Raw genomic sequence first — 16,165 nt, forward strand, 5'->3', positions numbered from 1 at the left:
GAAGAGGGGTGACATGGTGAGATTTGCATTTTGGAAGGCTGGCTGGCTGCTTTTTTGGAGACTAGATTGAGGGGAGCAATCAGACAGAAAGGCTACTACAATAACCCAGCTGAGAGATGGTGGCCAGGACCAGGGAGGTGGCAAAAGGATTAGGGAGCTCCCAGAAAAGGAAAATTGGGAGAATTGGGGGATGAATTTGAGACCAGGAGGTAGAGGAGAAGCGTGTGTCAAAGATGCCTCCTCCATGTCTGGCTCCGTGTCTGGACCACATGCTGCTCACTGAGGTTGGAACACGCAAGAGGCCCCATTTGGGGAAAGGAGAACATTGTGTGCTTCAGACCCGCAGCTCCAACTGCTCGTGCCAGAGACACCTCAGACACAGTGGTACAGTTCAGTACAGACGGATCTTTGCATCTTCCCTCCAAAACTACTCCTCCTCCTGGGTGCCTTTCTCAGTGTGAGACACCACCAACCACCCAGGCTCCGGGCCCAGAGGTCTGGGGGAGGCCGTGGCCAGAGTGCAGGTGAGCAGACAGGGCAGGACTCACCATTCAGGGGACACACAGAGTCTGTCACAGACAGAGAGGAGGCAGGCCATGCGCAGGAGTGGGCTGAGATGAGCAGAAGGGCTGAAATGCTTGGGGGCTGGGGTGTGGCCACCTTCTCCACTGCTCTCAAGAGTCCCAAAGGCAGCTCTGGTCAGCTCCCAAGTTTCCATGCTTTTGCTAGGGCTGTGGCAGCCCCACTCCCCACAAAATATTTTTGCAAGTGGTGGAGATCCACAGCATTATGTAATTGTTTCTCTTGCGATGCATTTGATTAATAACTGCCTCCCCCGCTAAACCCTGAGCTCCACGAGGGCAGGGAAGGTAGGCTTCAAAACTGTCAAAGATCCAAACCTTATTAAAAAGGAGACACACCCCCAGCTTATAAGGAGCGCCTTGGATACCGCTGCTCCTGCCCGGGGTCTGACTGGAGCAGGCAGGGGAGAGGACCACGCCTGTGGGCGGGGGTGCACGTACCCCGACAGTCTCTGAGTCCATCAGCTCAAGGATGAATCCAACACAAGAACTCAGTAATAATTGCATTTCCCTGGATCAGCAGCGCCCCTCCCACCCGTGCATGAACGCCAGTCTTACCCAAATCACTCCCTCCATGTAGGAGAGGTTCTAGGACACCCAAGGGTTCACCATGTAAATTAGGGTTCATGACAGAACGTGATGCAACCATTAAAAACAACATCTGTGCTGAGTGTAAAGACACAGGAAAAGGCTTATGTTATAATGTTAGATGAAAAAAAGCAAGATGCAGTCTTCCAGAGACAATAAAATCCAAAGTAGATAGAAAAGGCACAGGGAAAAGGACAAAAGGCAGTGTTTTAAACATCATGGTGATGTTTCTGAGAAGCAGGATTGTCTTTATTTTCCTTTTTGCTATGAATGGAGACCTTTCTAGCAAGCAATGGGTGGCTGATTTCCTGCCTTAGTTCCCCAGAATCTTCCAGAACAAGCCATAAGACTATATGGCTTATTGTCCAAACCAGGGCACTTTGCAGAGTGAAAGGGGACTCTGGGCCAACAGTCATAAACCCGGACTTGGCCAGGCAAACCAGGACTTACGGTCACTCTCCTCAAAACCAATCCCAGCCGCACCTCCGCCCCCCCAACCCCTCTCTCCCCTGTGGGTTCTGTGGCCTAAACTACCACGGCCACAATGTGGTGGCGCTGGGATCCAAACCCAGGCTGGCCTGTTCTCTGCCCTTAGCCACTTCGACAGAGAGTCTGTTGTGAACTCTATGCAGTAGATAACTCCACAATGTGCTGCAAATTAAGCACTAATGTTAAAGGGGGAAGTGTGCAGAAATGTCCATCCTCCCTGATGGAAAAGGCTGGGACTGTGTCGCCCTAAGATGTGTAAGATGTTGAGTGAGATTTGTAGCTCAGGGGACCCTGAGCAAACAGAGTAGCTGGTGAGCCAAGAGTTGTTGACCTGAAACAGGGCTGAGAATCTAGAGGAGATGGGGCCATTTCTTTGGCGGGGACACTTCAGCCATCCTGGAGACAGTGAAAAGGGCATGAGAACAAACATGCTGAGGGACTTTGTTCTAGGCACTGAGATGGGTCATTTATCTCATTGAATCCTACAACTCACTGAAAAATTCATGCTCATTGCCATTTTATAAGGGAAGGGACTAGGGCTCAGGGAGGTGAGTACTTAGAATCCCAGGCAGACTCAGGGACTGGACCATTTCTTGGATCAGGAGAGAAGCTGGCCTTGCAATCTTGGCTCAGCATGGAATAGGAACTCAACTACTGTGCTTAGAAATGGATGGACAGACACAAGGCTGGCTGGCTGGCTGGCTGGCTGGCTAGGTGGATGGATGGATGGATGGATGAATGGGCCGATGGATGTTAGGTCACTCAGACAGTTGCCCAAGCTAGATCTTGAATGGAACTCACCACTCCTGGATCTGAGAAAATCTTAATCCCTTAGAAGGGAAGCTCCCTTCTCATCTCTCTGTGAATATGGGCCACAACTCAGGCTCCAAGGTCCTGTAAAGAGAAACAAGCTTCTCAAATACTCCCTAAGACCCCTGTCTGGGTTTCAGGGACTCTACAGCAGACCTCATGTCATCATCAGCTTCCTGATCCAGAAGCCCAACTGTGATATATGTCTTCTCTCTCCCACCCTCCCAACACCAATTGTCCTGCCCAAGTATCCCTGGGATGCATCTTCTCTCCATCCCTCTTCTTCCCACTTAGATTCAGACCTCATCCTCTCTCACCTGGACCATCTCATCACCCTTTTAACCGGTCTCTCTGCTTCCAGACTCACTCCCTTTGACACATCCCAACCCCCCACACCTGGGACCATTCTAAAATGCGGACCAGGCCCTGCCCCATCTGGCCAGGGGCAGATTCTCTCAGGCTCACATCCTGGATCTGTGGTCTTGGACCGTCCACAATTCAGCGCTACATAGCCTCTCTGGGTTTGTCTTCTGTTGCTTCCTCCATCACACACTCCCTCTCCAAATGCCCCTCAAGACACACAGAGAGACCCATAGACACCCAGATGCAAGGCAAGGCTGAAGGGTGTTTGTGTTACTCCTTGCAGAGTACTGTCAGGCCAAGAATGAGGGAAAGGGGCCAGAGCCATGGAATCTCTGGGGACCCTGGGAACGAGGTGCCTGAGTGGCATCAGGGTCTCTGCCTGGGGGCAGGGGATGCATCTGTGCCCTCCTTGCTGTGTCTGGGTCATGGTTCTGGCTGAGTATCTGTGTGGGGGAAGGGAGAGCCTGTCCACAGGCTCCCCCTGCAGAGCTGACGATTAGCAATTAACCGGGAGGAATCTCGGGGGTAAGGTTAATTGGGGAACAGAGGGAGGGCAACTAGGGTTCTAGGGACTTTGCCCCTGACCCGAGGGTATAAAGAAGAGGATCCCAGCTTCTCCTCAGGCCCCTAGGGCTTCCCTGAGCATCTGAGCAGGAGCTGAAACACAGAACACCAAGGTGAGTCCAGGGTCCCCACACCCCCACCCCATCCCCAACTCTTAGGCTCCTCACCTCTGTCCTTACTGTGCCTCTGTTTCCTGTCCCCCATAACATCTCAGTCCCAGCCCAGCCTGGCTCCCTGCCCCAGAGTAAAACGGACTCATGCTCTTCCAGGGCTTGGAATTCAGCTCTGCATACCCCCCAACCCCACAGCCAGGGCCCTTGGAATAAGGTTGGGGGTGAAGGGTGGGGTGCTGAAGCAGACTGGGTCACTCCCACCCTGACAGCCGGGAACTCCTGCGGCAATTCAGGGGCGGCTAAAGCAAGTCAAGGGCTTCCCAGACTTGGGGACAGGATGGGGGCCCTCCTTAACTAAACAAGTCCTGGTCTGAGCCTCATTCATGGCAGAAAGGCCCATCAGTGCTTGTTTATTGCTGGGGGGTGGAGAAAGAAGTTCACTTGTGAGGATGAACCCCTGTGCCCCAGGGGCACTCTGGTGGCACCTGCATCTGTCATTAGAACACTTGTTCCCATTGCCATGTTCCATCTATTTGAGGGATTATTTCATTGATATCTGATTCTCCACTAGACTTTGAGCTTCCTGGGGGCAGGAGCTGCATCTGTATTTAGCCAGCTGTACCCCAGCATCGAGCTCAGTGCCTTCGATAGAGTAGATGCTCAGTAAATACTTGCTGAATGAATGAATGAATGAATCCCCAAATCTGTGCTGAGCACCTGAGTGTGCACGTCTGGGTGTGGGGGGACGGTGGAGGGTGTGCTTCGCTGGATGTATGTTTGGGATCACACACCATGGGTGTTTGCGCACGTGAGCGTACGGGTGTGTGAGTGTGTGTGAGTTTCCAGGACACAGCAGTTCTCACTCAGTGTTGCTGTGCCCCTGATGTGCAGGGCCCACAGTGTGTACCCAGGATGATGTCCTACGGAGAGAGGTTGGAGGGCCGGGCTGTCTCCCCACTCCCAGTCTGTGGGGGGCACATGATGCGTGGGGCGGCCTTTGCCTATGTGCCCAGCCCACAGGGTGAGTGCTGCTCCCACCCCTGGACCCTGCTTGCCCTCAGTTGCCTACGTCCCGTCCCGGTGGGGAGGCCTCCACCCCTCTGCCCACCCCTCCCAACCTCCCCGGGACGTGGGGCCTCAGGGAACTCCTGACCAGCCTCGCTCCCCAGTCCTGCACAGGATTCCAGGGACCTCAGCCTATGCCTTCCCCAGCCTGGGCCCCGTGGCCCTCGCCGAGCAAGGCTGCCCCTACGGGGAGGTTCTGGAGCACCATGACCCGCTGCCTGCCAAGCTGGCCCAGGAGGATGAGCAGAAGCCAGGTGGGCCTGGGTCGGGGTGGCAGGGGTGTCGGCAGTCACTGGCAGAGCTCTCCAGCCACTGTGCTCATGACTGGCCCGTCTCCAGAGCCTGGGTTGGCCCAGAAGCTGCGCCGGGCTGGCTTGACCCTCCTCAAGGTACCACTGATGCTCGTCTTCCTCTACCTCTTCGTCTGCTCCCTGGACGTGCTCAGCTCAGCCTTCCAGCTGGCCGGAGGTAGGGGAATAGAACCAGAGGAATTATAGAAACAGAACCTGCAGGAGATATATAGAGATCTATGATTTATTGCAAGGAATTGGCTTACGTGATTGTGAAGCACGCTGGGCCTCTTGGGCAGAAGCCAATACTGCAGTGCACAGGTGGAATTTCTCCTTCCCCAGGGAAGCCTCAGGGGAGAGGTAGGGCGGAGGGGAGGGGACCAGGGAAGGGTTTTGAAGCGTCTCGGACAACGCTGGCTCATGCTCCCTAGGGAAGGTGGCTGGCGACATCTTCAAGGACAATGCCATCCTGTCCAACCCGGTGGCGGCGCTGGTGGTGGGGATCCTTGTGACCGTGCTGGTGCAGAGCTCCAGCACCTCCACATCCATCGTGGTCAGCATGGTCTCCTCCGGCTGTGAGTTGGCCCACGAGGGCCAGGGAAGGAGTGGGGGGCTGGGATTCTGGACCCGTGGCTGGGGTGGGAAGAGCAGGAGTGGGGGCAGGGGCCGCGGGCAATGGGCAGCTCTGGTGTCTCCCACTCTGTTCTCCAAAGCATGGCCTGGAGTCTCAGCCAGGAGGGGCGCCCCAGGAGCTGGGAAGGCGGAAGCTCCATGTCGCCACACAGTCACTCATTCCATCAATCAGGGGAACAGAACCAGAGGAATTAGAGAAACAGAACCTGCATGAGATATATAGAGATCTATGATTTATTGCAAGGAATTGGCTTATGTGATTGTGAGGCAGGCTGGGCCTCTGGGGCAGAAGCCAATACTGCAGTGCACAGGTGGAATTTCTTGTTCCCCAGGGAAGCCTCAGTTTTGCTCTTAGGGCCTTTAATCTCATGAGATGAGGCCCACCCAGATTATTGAGGTTAATCTTTTCTCAAGGTCAATTGATGGTTGAGGCAAATCCATCCGCAAAACACCTTCACAGCAACATCTAGATTAGTGTTGGACTGAATAACTGGGTATTAGCCAAGCTGACACATGAAAGTGATGTCACACTCATGTACACATGTGCACACACAAGCACAGAGACACATTTGAATTTAGGACCCGTGCCCTCATGGACATGCACCCACACACTCGTTCACATATACACAGGTGCGGTACACATATGTGAACATCAGTTCACATGTATGCACACATGTAAACACACAGCATGTGCCCCCATGTACCTGTGACGCTGAGGCTGAGCAGAGTCAGCAGCATGGCAGGAATGCCTGCTGGGCGCTGGGATGAGGGCAATGGGTCTGACAGGAGAGGTTGTGGGGCAGGAGCTGGGTGGCCCTGATCCAGTTAGTTAAGAGGCGCCCTCTTCTACCAGTGCTGGAGGTAAGCTCTGCCATCCCCATCATCATGGGCTCCAACATCGGCACCTCCGTCACCAACACCATCGTGGCCCTGATGCAGGCGGGGGACAGGACTGACTTCCGGCGGTGAGGGGGTGGAGCAGTGAGGGGCCTGTCCTTGTCGGGGGAGGGTGGTCCCAGACGCCAGGAGCCCCCAGTCTGAGTGCATCCTGGCTCCGGCCTGCCCTGCAACGTGACCTCCCTGCCCCAGGGCCTTCGCGGGGGCCACAGTGCACGACTGCTTTAACTGGCTGTCAGTTCTGGTCCTGCTGCCCCTGGAGGCTGCCACCGGGTACCTGCACCACATCACTCGACTTGTGGTGGCCTCCTTCAACATCCATGGCGGCCGCAATGCCCCTGACCTGCTCAAGATCATCACGGAGCCCTTCACTAAGCTCATCATTCAGGTGGAGGCAGGGCTGTCGTGGGGCGGGGGCTGGGGGACTGTAGGACCCCACCCTCACTCCCCCCCCCACACCTTGCCCACAGCTGGACAAGTCCGTGATTACCAGCATTGCCACGGGGGATGAGTCCCTGAGAAATCACAGTCTCATCCGGATCTGGTGCCACCCAAACCCCACGGAGGTGAGTCCCAGGTCTGGCTTCAGTGAGAAGACTCCCTCTTCAGACAGCTGACTGCCAGTGTCATTGTCTGTTCAAAAGCTCTGTGTAGACCTAGGGGATCATTTACCCTGGGAGGACAAATATGGGGCACTTTTGCAGTGATACTGTGCCTATGGCAGATGTTGCTACACCCTCCCAGCCTCACACCAGCTTCAGGCAGCCATTGCCAATCAATTAGAGTTAGCATGTCATCGATCTAGCCCAGAGATTGGTTCTCAAAGTGTGGACCGGTGACACACATACCACCTGGGAACCCATTAGAGATGCAAACTATCCGGCCCTTTCCTAGACCCACTAAATCAGAAAAAAAACAGGTAGAGCCCAGCAGCCTACATTTCAACAAGCCCTCTAGGGCTGTTCCACGCTCAAGTTGAAGAACCACTGATATGGCTCAACCCTGTGGTTTCATAGGTAGAGAAATTGGCTCTAAGGGGCTAAGAAACTCTCCAGAGCTTGTCCTACCACTTCAGGGCCCCAAGCTCAGGTCTTGCAATCTAGGGCTCTCTCTTCCCCCGGGTGCCAGGGGGATTAATGACTCACTTCTGCCGTGTTTGGGGGCCCAGGTAATGTGCGGAGGTGGGCGGGGAGAGAGTGCTCTACGGATGCCTGGGAAAAATAGGACCAACAGGAAACTGGCCCAGGAGCAGGACAAGTGGGCCATGGAGACCTCACTGGAGACACACCAGCCACTTGTACTGATATTGGGCTCCTTCCTCTGGAGACTCCCACAGGCCGGTGTCCCCTTGTCCTGCTGCACTCTTCCTGCTGCTTTCTGGCTTCTAATGCCTGGAATGAGGCTCCGTTTGGATCAGTTGGACACTCATGGACCAGCCATTACACCAGGCTAACATGGAAGCTAGCAATTAGCACACTTTCTCACTCAGCCATAAAAAGGAAAATGCTTCATCAAAACCATAATCCACAGTATTTGCTCCCCCTTGATTATAGCATACAAGAAGTAACACCATTTAGAAAGAAAGACAAGGAAACCAGAAGCCCAGCACACCCTCTTCACTTGCTACTTGATGTTCCCAGACTTTATCCCAGTGTGAACAGAGAACATTCTTTCAACTGGCCCTGCGAGGTTCCTTTGCATCTGAGTGGCACACAGCTCCAGCTCAGTCCTTCTGAGTGTTCAAGGCACTTTGACATCAAAAAGCCCATGCAGACAGCTTTCACGCTGGCTTTGTGACCCCTCTAACACATCTCCCCTTCTCATGAGCACTCTGGGCCCTCTCCAAGCTCTCTGAATGGCCAAAATCCCCTCCGCTTCACAGCAAAACCTGAAAGAGACCAAAGTCACACATTTTGAACTTCACAAAAAGCAAGCTGTGGAAGGGAGCTCCTCAGCCGTGGTGATCCTCGAGTCCTCTGAAATCCCTGCTGCCTGCCTGCAGCTGCATTCACCTGGTCTCCCCTTGAAGGATGCACCAGCAAATGTAGCTCTCACCCAATGGAATCCTCAGTGACGCTGGTCCTGAGGCCCAGGGATTGGAAGCAACCCACCCAAGTTCACTGGGCCGGGGCTGCCCTCACTGGTGCCTCCACTGCTCCTGCTACTGCTTGCCTGAGCACTGTTTTCTCGTCCCAGCTCTCCCGGGAAACCTTCCCTTGAGAGCAGGGTCCAGACTGGATTTCCTTGGCTTGGAGAGTAGCTGGGGGTGGGATGTGAGCTCCCTGTTCTGGCCCTCTCTCTGGGACAGTCCCCTTTGGAAAGTGGCTCACTCAGCCACGTGCACTGGCCGCTCCTCCTGCACTGAAGACTCACGTTTTTCCTCTGGCTACCGAGTCTCCTGTGGCCCCTTCCAACCTGTTCTCATTGCTTCCAGCTTTCACCAAGCTAGGCCCAACCTCGCCTAAGCCAGCCTCCAGGGCACCTATGTGATGACAGTCTGGGGTTTTCCAGATGGTGAAAGAAAAACCAGAGGCAGTGTTTGTTAGCATCCCAACAATTCTTGATGTTCCAGGGTCCTGACACTGTCCTGGGAATTACCTTCTTGTGGGGTCACAGTGTGGATTGTCAACCCTACACACCTGGTTTAAACCAGCTTCTTTTGAGGACTTGGGAGGCAGGGATTGTCACAACCCCATTTTAAACAGGTTCAGACAGGCTTGTCCAAGTCTATGTGATTGAGGTAGGACAAAAATCCTGGTGGAATCTGGAGCCCACACTCTTGACTCTCCATTTCGCTGTCTCTTCCAGATGTATATCCCACCATATGTGTCCATTTCCCACTCTGCCTATCAGGCGTGAATGCCACCAGGTGACCACAGCCAACTTGGAGACCCTCCAGGGGTGGTAGGTGCAGCTGTAAAAATGAATTCTCCTCTTTGCCACCAGATGGCGCTGCTAGCAGAGCACTCACGCTCTGCTTCCAGAAAAGCAAAGACCCTAAAACACCTCTTCTCCTGGAGGGGAGACTACTGCACACGCCCACATCCTGCACGGTTTTCCCCAGGGGAAGGATTCTTGGAGCCCACATTCCTCTGTGAGCTTAATCATATCCTTCAGTTCCCAGAGGTGTCTCCTTAATTTGGGTTGTCTCTGCAAGCACATAAATCCCAAGCTCTCTCTTCCCAGATCCCTCACAACTAGCCCCTGGGGAGAAGTGGGCAGCATTATGGACCTCATGCTTCAGACAGGGAAACTGAGGTTTAGAGAGGTTACGTGTTTTGTCCAGTGTCACACAGCAGGGAGTGCTCAGCTGGGGTTGAGCCCAGGGCTAAGGCAACCCCTCCACATGCCCCTCCCACTCTTCCACCCCCACCTACCCAAGGCCCAGGAGGGATGGGCATATCCTGGGGCTATGCCCTAGACCCTGGGCCTGGCAGCTCTTTACCTAGGCTGGAGCTCCCACCTTCCCCTCTGCTGGACAGGGAAGCCCCAGGGCCTGCTCCTTCCCCTCCCGTCTCTGCCCACCCAGCCTGGCAATGCAGTTGACCCTCTCTCTGCCACTCTTGCTGCCTCCACACTCCTCTCTTGCACTTTAGGGTCTCTGGACCGGCCCTTTGAGCTCAGCCAGGGCCACGTAACCCCAGGCAGGAAGGTCAAGTTTCCAAAACTCAGAAGTCCTAGCCCCCAGCCTTGCCCTGCCCTGACATTGTCAGCACTGAGTGGGACCCCAGTGGAGCTCCTCTCCTCCTCCTCCAGCCTCCCCAGGTCCCAGAGACCCCTCCCCCAAGAGACCCCTAGGCCCAGCGCAGTGCAGGATGGTCCACCAATTTCCTTCCCAGCAGGGCCAGGATCTTCAGGCATGTCTGCAGGAGCCATTGATCCTGACCTAGGAAGTCAACCCATACCCACACACACACCATGTGATACTAGATAGGCCCAGGGAGGGAGGGGGTCTAATCCTTATTTGGAGGCACAATTTATCGAAGGCTTGTCATGATCTAAGCCCTGTTGTGAGTGCTTCACACATATTTCCTCCTGTAACCTTTGCAACAGCTCTTTTCTTATCCTGCTTCAGAGAAAACAGGCTCAGTGAGGCGGCATGACTTGCACAAGGTAGCTGAGATAAAAGCAGGATTTGAACTCAGATCTGCCAGACAGCAAACACCCGGCTATCTCCCAGTTACCACCACTTTCCCAGCCGGCTTTTCCAATCAAGCCCATCAGAGACTATTTTCTCCTGGTTTCTCGGCCTGCAGTTCTGGCCCAGGCTTGAGGGTGCCCCAGGGCCCTGGTATGGCCAACTGGGTACGCAGATGAGCACGCTGCCCCCCTCGAGGGAGTACATGCCACTAAAATAAACCCCGATTTAAAGTCAGGTGCCATAAATAGTTCTTATCTCTAACACACATATAAACATAAAGGAGCTGTAAATCCAAGTGCCAGTACCACACCTGAGCCCTTACCCTCAGCACCCAGGAAGGTCAGAGGGGTGTGGGCTGTGGACTCCCCAGGGGATCCCACAGGGAATGGGACCAGGGTCCATATCAGCTCCCAGAGGAGGAAGATGGTGGTGACAGGGAGAAGCTGTGGCTCTTTCATTTTGCCTGGGGCCCAAGGAGTAAGGGCCCCTTTCTGCGGCTCAAGTCCTCCTTTGTAACATGGCTTCTTCCTAGCCAAGCCTGGCCCACTTTCTACTTTCACTGATGGGACCCTGGGGGAAAGGTAAGGAGCCCAGGTTGCATTTTTAAAAAGAACTCCTTAGGGAATTCCCTGGCAGTCCAGTGGTTAGGACTCCACGCTTTCACTGCTGAGGGCCTGGGTTCGATCCCTGGTCGGGGAACTGAGATCCCACAAGCTGTGCCAAGGAAAAAAAAAAAAAACTCCTTAACCCAAGAAGGCTACAGATGAGTGGTTCCAGACTGGCCAGACGGGCCTTCACAGAATTGTAAAGTATGTCTTTAAGTGGTTGCCAGCATTTACAGATTGGGAGATTTTATCTAAACCTTCAGAGTTGTGGTTTCTCTTGTAGAATCAGGCCCTTTGGCTAAGCTGGGCTGCATCTCTGGACAGTGACAGTGGCCTGGAGCTGAGTAGCTGCTGCCCCTTTAGGCCCAGGACACTCCCCACCACCTCCACGCACAGCCCGAGCCCCTCACTTAGGCTACCTGCCTGGCCCTGGGCCCTCTGAGTTAAGGGGCCTCTCCAGGAACCCCCTCCTCTTCACCGATAGTAGGTGGGGGAGGGAAGAGATGTTGATCCTGGGCCCTCTGCCCCACCCCCTCCAGATAAGGAATTGAGCAAGAGGAAAACAGAACGTGGGCTAGGTGCCTGAGGGGAGAGGACAGGGCAAGGATGCTGAGGAAGAGGAGGCCCTGAGACAGGGATTGATAATAAAAGATGGGGAAGGGAGAGTTTTCAGAAGAAGTGGGCCATGGTCAGCAGCCTCCAATGCCAAGGAGAGGTAGAAGAAAACATGGACAAGACACCATCAGATCAGGAGGCCCCTGCGGGCCCCAGTGAGAGCCAGATCAGTGGGTTGATGGGGCTGAATATTCTGAGGGCCGACTACAGCCAGATTCTCCTGTGGCAGATATTTTCAACTCCATTTCATCATTGGAGGAAACAGACTCAGAGAGGGCAAGCAAAGCATCCAAGGGCATGTAGTCAAGAGGACCATCTGTATCCCCTCCATCCCTCCCTAACCCCCACCTTAGCCCCCATCCCAGGCTGCATTTTCCTGAATTCTCTAAGTCACTCTCCTCTTAATCTAGGTTCCCTCCCGCAGGCCCAGGGCAGAGGCCAACACCAGCTGGATGCTCGGAAATGCCACTATGGAGAAATGTGAGTACCTGCAGCGTGGGAGATGTCTGGCACGGCAGGGCAGAGTCTGGCAGAGGCAGGGCCATCTCCCACCTGGCCACTGCTGCTTTCAGCCCCAGGAGGACAGCTGTCAGCCAGCCCAGCTCCTGGGCTTGGGTCTGGCCCTGCTCTAGAGGTTGAAGAGACATGAGGCAGGGCCTTTGGCTCTGAGCCCAAGAGGGTGGCAAAGGTCGGGGGCTAGGAGCTGGATTGAGCGGGTCAGCTCTCAGAAGCTTGATACCACTACCACCACCCTCCCGCAGGCGGCCATATTTTCGTGGACACAGGACTGCCTGACCTGGCTGTGGGGCTCATCCTGCTGGCTGGCTCCCTGGTGCTCCTGTGCACCTGCCTCATCCTCCTCGTCAAGATGCTCAACTCTCTGCTCAAGGGCCAGGTGGCCAAGGTCATTCAGAAGGTTATCAACACTGGTGAGCCTCGAGCAGTGGGTGGGCAGGCCCCAGGATGGGCCCTTCTAGATCTTGCTGAGTCCTGCCACTGCCTTGGTGTGTGGTCTGGGTAAAGCCCTACCATCTCTGAGCCTCAGTTTCCCCATGTGAACAAAGAAGAGACTGGACGAGGTGATTTTTGAGGCCCCTGAGGTGCTGACAGCTGGGGATCTGTGGCTGCTTCCAGCTGTGGTTCCATTCTAGCAGGTGGCTCCAAAGAGATTCTCAGAGGCCATTGTTTGATTCAATTAATAGTCATTGAGCCCCTACTGTGTGCCAAGCACGGCGTGGTGCCAGGGATACAGAGGTGAGTCACACAGAGATGGCTCCTGCCCTCAGGAGGCTCACAGCCCACAGGGGGAGACAAGCAATAAAAAAGTGATCGAGGGGGGATAAATTCAGATAGAGCGGTAACTGCCAAGGAGAAAGCAAAAAACAGCAAATAGAATATGGAAGAGGCTGCTTTTGATGGGTGGTCAGTGGCTTCTGTGCAGAGGTGACATTTGAGCAGGGACCTAAATGTGGAGCAGTCAGATGTGGCTGAAGAGCTTTTCGGGTGGAGGGAACCTACCTGAAAGTGCAAAGGCTCCGAGGCAGGACTCAGCTGGGCAGGACTGTGGCACAAAAAGGTGGCCAGCAGTGTGGTGGGAGCTCAGTGAGTGAGGTGGAGAGAGATAGGGAGAGGTCAGCGAGGTAACAGGGACAGAGCAGGTCCCAGGCTGCGCTCAGAGCCTAGACTTTATCCAGGGTAATGGGGGCACTTGGGGGTTTGGGCAGGGCAGTGATACCACCTGACTTTCATTTAAGCCTCATTTTGAGCTTTCGGGACACTGCCTGGCACTGGCAAAGGCAGCATGACAAACGCTGGAATAAGGGGCATCCATGGATCTATGGGAGCTCAGAGGAGGGAGATGCAAAGTCTGCCCAGGGGCTGGGGTCAGGGAGGGCTTTCCAGTGGCAGTGATATCCACGCTGTCCCAAGGATGAATATTTAGGAGTGAGGAGGATGTCCCAGGCAGAGGGAACAAGGGAGCAAAAGGATGATAGAAGCAGGCTGAGAAGGGCCTTTAATCCAAGATCAAAGAGGACCAGGAAAAGCCACCGCCGTTTAGCAGGGGACTGACAAGGTCCCACTTGGAAGCTGACATCGATTCCTCCTCCCCAAGGAAAGTCCCCGCCCCCTCCCAATGCCCTCCCACTGACCCTGCTGGGACCGTTTGCTCGCAGACTTTCCCACCCCCTTCACCTGGGCCACAGGCTACTTTGCCATGGTGGTGGGCGCTGGCATGACCTTCGTTGTCCAGAGCAGTTCTGTGTTCACCTCGGCCATCACCCCACTCATCGGTGAGTCCCCACACCGAGTCAGGGTCGGGGTCAGGGCAGGGCTGACAGGAAAAGGGCTGAAGGAAGGAGCTGGGGAGACCATGTCCTCTCCTCTATCCCTAGGCCTGGGTGTGATCAGCCTTGAGCGCGCCTACCCACTCACACTGGGCGCCAACATCGGCACCACCACCACGGCCATCCTGGCTGCACTGGCCAGCCCCCGGGAGAAGCTGTCCAGTGCTTTCCAGGTGCGCTTGGGAGAGTAACCCTGTCAGAGGCAGGACAGGGCTAGGACTGGTGTCTGGAGCCTGACCCAACGTAGCACAACGCGTACAAATTAGTTTTTGACTGCCTACTAGGGGCCACCCACTATGCCAGACTCTATGGAAACCATACGGGCAAAGTATAGCTGGTGCTGCCCTCAAGACCTTAGTGTCTAACAGGGGAGAGACATTACTGAGAGCCATGCCAATAGAACAAGAGTAAGAGGGATTTGTACTCTGAGGAAGGAGTGCTGGCTCAGTTTGGGGGATCAAGGACTGGGGAGGCAGACAGCAAAGGGGTTGCTGTTCTAGGAGCAAAGGAGTAACTGATAAGCCAGGATGTTGCCCACTCAGAAGGCCAGAGCTTCTGAGCCAGAAACTGGTGTGAATCTTTTAGCTACTGGATCTGGGCAGGATCTGCTGGGGAATTCCTGAGAGGGAGATCAGTGGGGGAAATGTGGAGAGTTCAGGGCAGCAGTTATTTACCTACTGGTCCAGAAGTGTTTCAGTATTTTACTGGGGGAATGTCAGCCCTAAGTGCTGACTTTCCTGCTGCCCAGACCCTGTAGGGCCACTGTTATCTATCTTGACTCAGGAGCTGGCGCCCCTGCCCACCTCCACCCCTCCGCCCTCTCCCCTGCAGATTGCCCTCTGCCACTTCTTCTTCAACATCTCAGGCATCCTGCTGTGGTACCCAGTGCCCTGCACGCGCCTGCCCATCTGCATGGCCGAGGCACTGGGCAAACGCACCGCCAAGTACCGCTGGTTCGCCGTCCTCTACCTCCTACTGTGCTTCCTACTGCTGCCGTCGCTGGTGTTTGGCATCTCCATGGCAGGCTGGCAGGCCATGGTAGGTGTGGGCACACCCTTTGGGGCTCTGCTGGCCTTTGTGGTACTTGTCAGCATGCTGCAGAGTCGCAGCCCCGGGCGCCTGCCCAAGTGGCTGCAGACATGGGACTTCCTGCCCCGCTGGATGCACTCCCTGCAGCCCCTGGACCACCTCATCACCCGCGCTACCTTGTGTTGTGCCAGGCCCGAGCCCCGCTCACCCCCGCTGCCCGCCAGGGTCTTCCTGGAGGAGTTGCCCCCTGCCACACCCTCCCCCCGCCTTGCGATGCCCAGTCACCACAATGCCACCCATCTCTAGGCTCCAGCCCAGACTGCCGCCTGGAGTCAGGAAATGCCTGTGCCTGGTGTCCGGGGTAGAAGGGCAGAGGGGTGTGTCTGTGTGCTCTGGGCATGCGCCTGTCCTTGCGCAGGTCCTCAGAGGTCTGGGCTTGTGAGAGACCTGCTCTGTCCCTGTCACTCATTGAGAGACAGTGTTATGTGCACACGTGGGCATGTTGGGGTGAGCCTGTGTGACAGCCTGCATATGCGTACTGATGCACCTGGGGGTGGGGTGGGGGGGTGCGTGCCAACTGCAGGTTACTTGGGTATGATTTTGAGTCCTTTGCACATGTGTCTGGAGACCTGCACTGTGTTCTTGTGCACACACAACTCTGACTGGGCTGGGTGGGAGTAAGGGTGAGTCTGAGTTCATGACCTACAGCTGTTTGCTCGTGCATAGATGTGGGAGCCTGAGTCGCTGGCTGAATTCTCGCCCCCTCCCTGCCACCTTCCTTCCTCCATGATACCATTCTCCTCATCCTCACCCAGGTTTTCTGTATCATTGTTACAACCCTCTTCCCCAACACTGCTTGATTAAAAAAAAAAAAAAAAAGAAATGAAACTCTCATTGTGCACTTGGAAGTCTGCTTGCTCTCCGTCTAGGGGGGAGGAGAGACCATGGTTTGGGGTTCAGCAGCACTATCTCCCCTCCCAAAGAGAGCCTGTTGTGCCCTGGAGGAGCCAGCCTACAAGCTCTCCCCAACAATCCTC

At 55.1% G+C, this 16,165-nt stretch overlaps 1 protein-coding gene across 3 annotated transcripts; it reads left to right on the forward strand.

The window, feature by feature from the left end:
• Positions 1-3,441: 3,441 nt before the first annotated feature.
• Positions 3,442-16,001, forward strand: SLC34A1 (solute carrier family 34 member 1). 3 transcript variants are annotated; one of them, XM_068536438.1, is made up of 13 exons: positions 3,442-3,508; positions 4,400-4,529; positions 4,678-4,827; positions 4,913-5,041; positions 5,295-5,438; positions 6,350-6,461; positions 6,586-6,781; positions 6,864-6,959; positions 12,165-12,234; positions 12,516-12,683; positions 13,929-14,045; positions 14,148-14,272; positions 14,931-16,001. In XM_068536438.1, exons 2-13 carry the CDS (start codon positions 4,421-4,423, stop codon positions 15,432-15,434), a joined length of 1,920 nt encoding a protein of 639 aa, XP_068392539.1. In that variant the 5' UTR covers positions 3,442-3,508; positions 4,400-4,420; the 3' UTR covers positions 15,435-16,001. The 3 variants fall into 3 exon arrangements, with proteins under 3 accessions (XP_068392539.1, XP_068392540.1, XP_068392541.1); XM_068536439.1 differs by lacking the exon at positions 13,929-14,045; XM_068536440.1 differs by lacking the exons at positions 12,165-12,234; positions 12,516-12,683; positions 13,929-14,045; positions 14,148-14,272; positions 14,931-16,001 and adding an exon at positions 8,276-9,173.
• Positions 16,002-16,165: the final 164 nt, after the last annotated feature.

This window comes from Eschrichtius robustus, chromosome 2 (genome assembly GCF_028021215.1).
Source record: "Eschrichtius robustus isolate mEscRob2 chromosome 2, mEscRob2.pri, whole genome shotgun sequence".
Classification (NCBI taxonomy): domain Eukaryota; kingdom Metazoa; phylum Chordata; class Mammalia; order Artiodactyla; family Eschrichtiidae; genus Eschrichtius; species Eschrichtius robustus.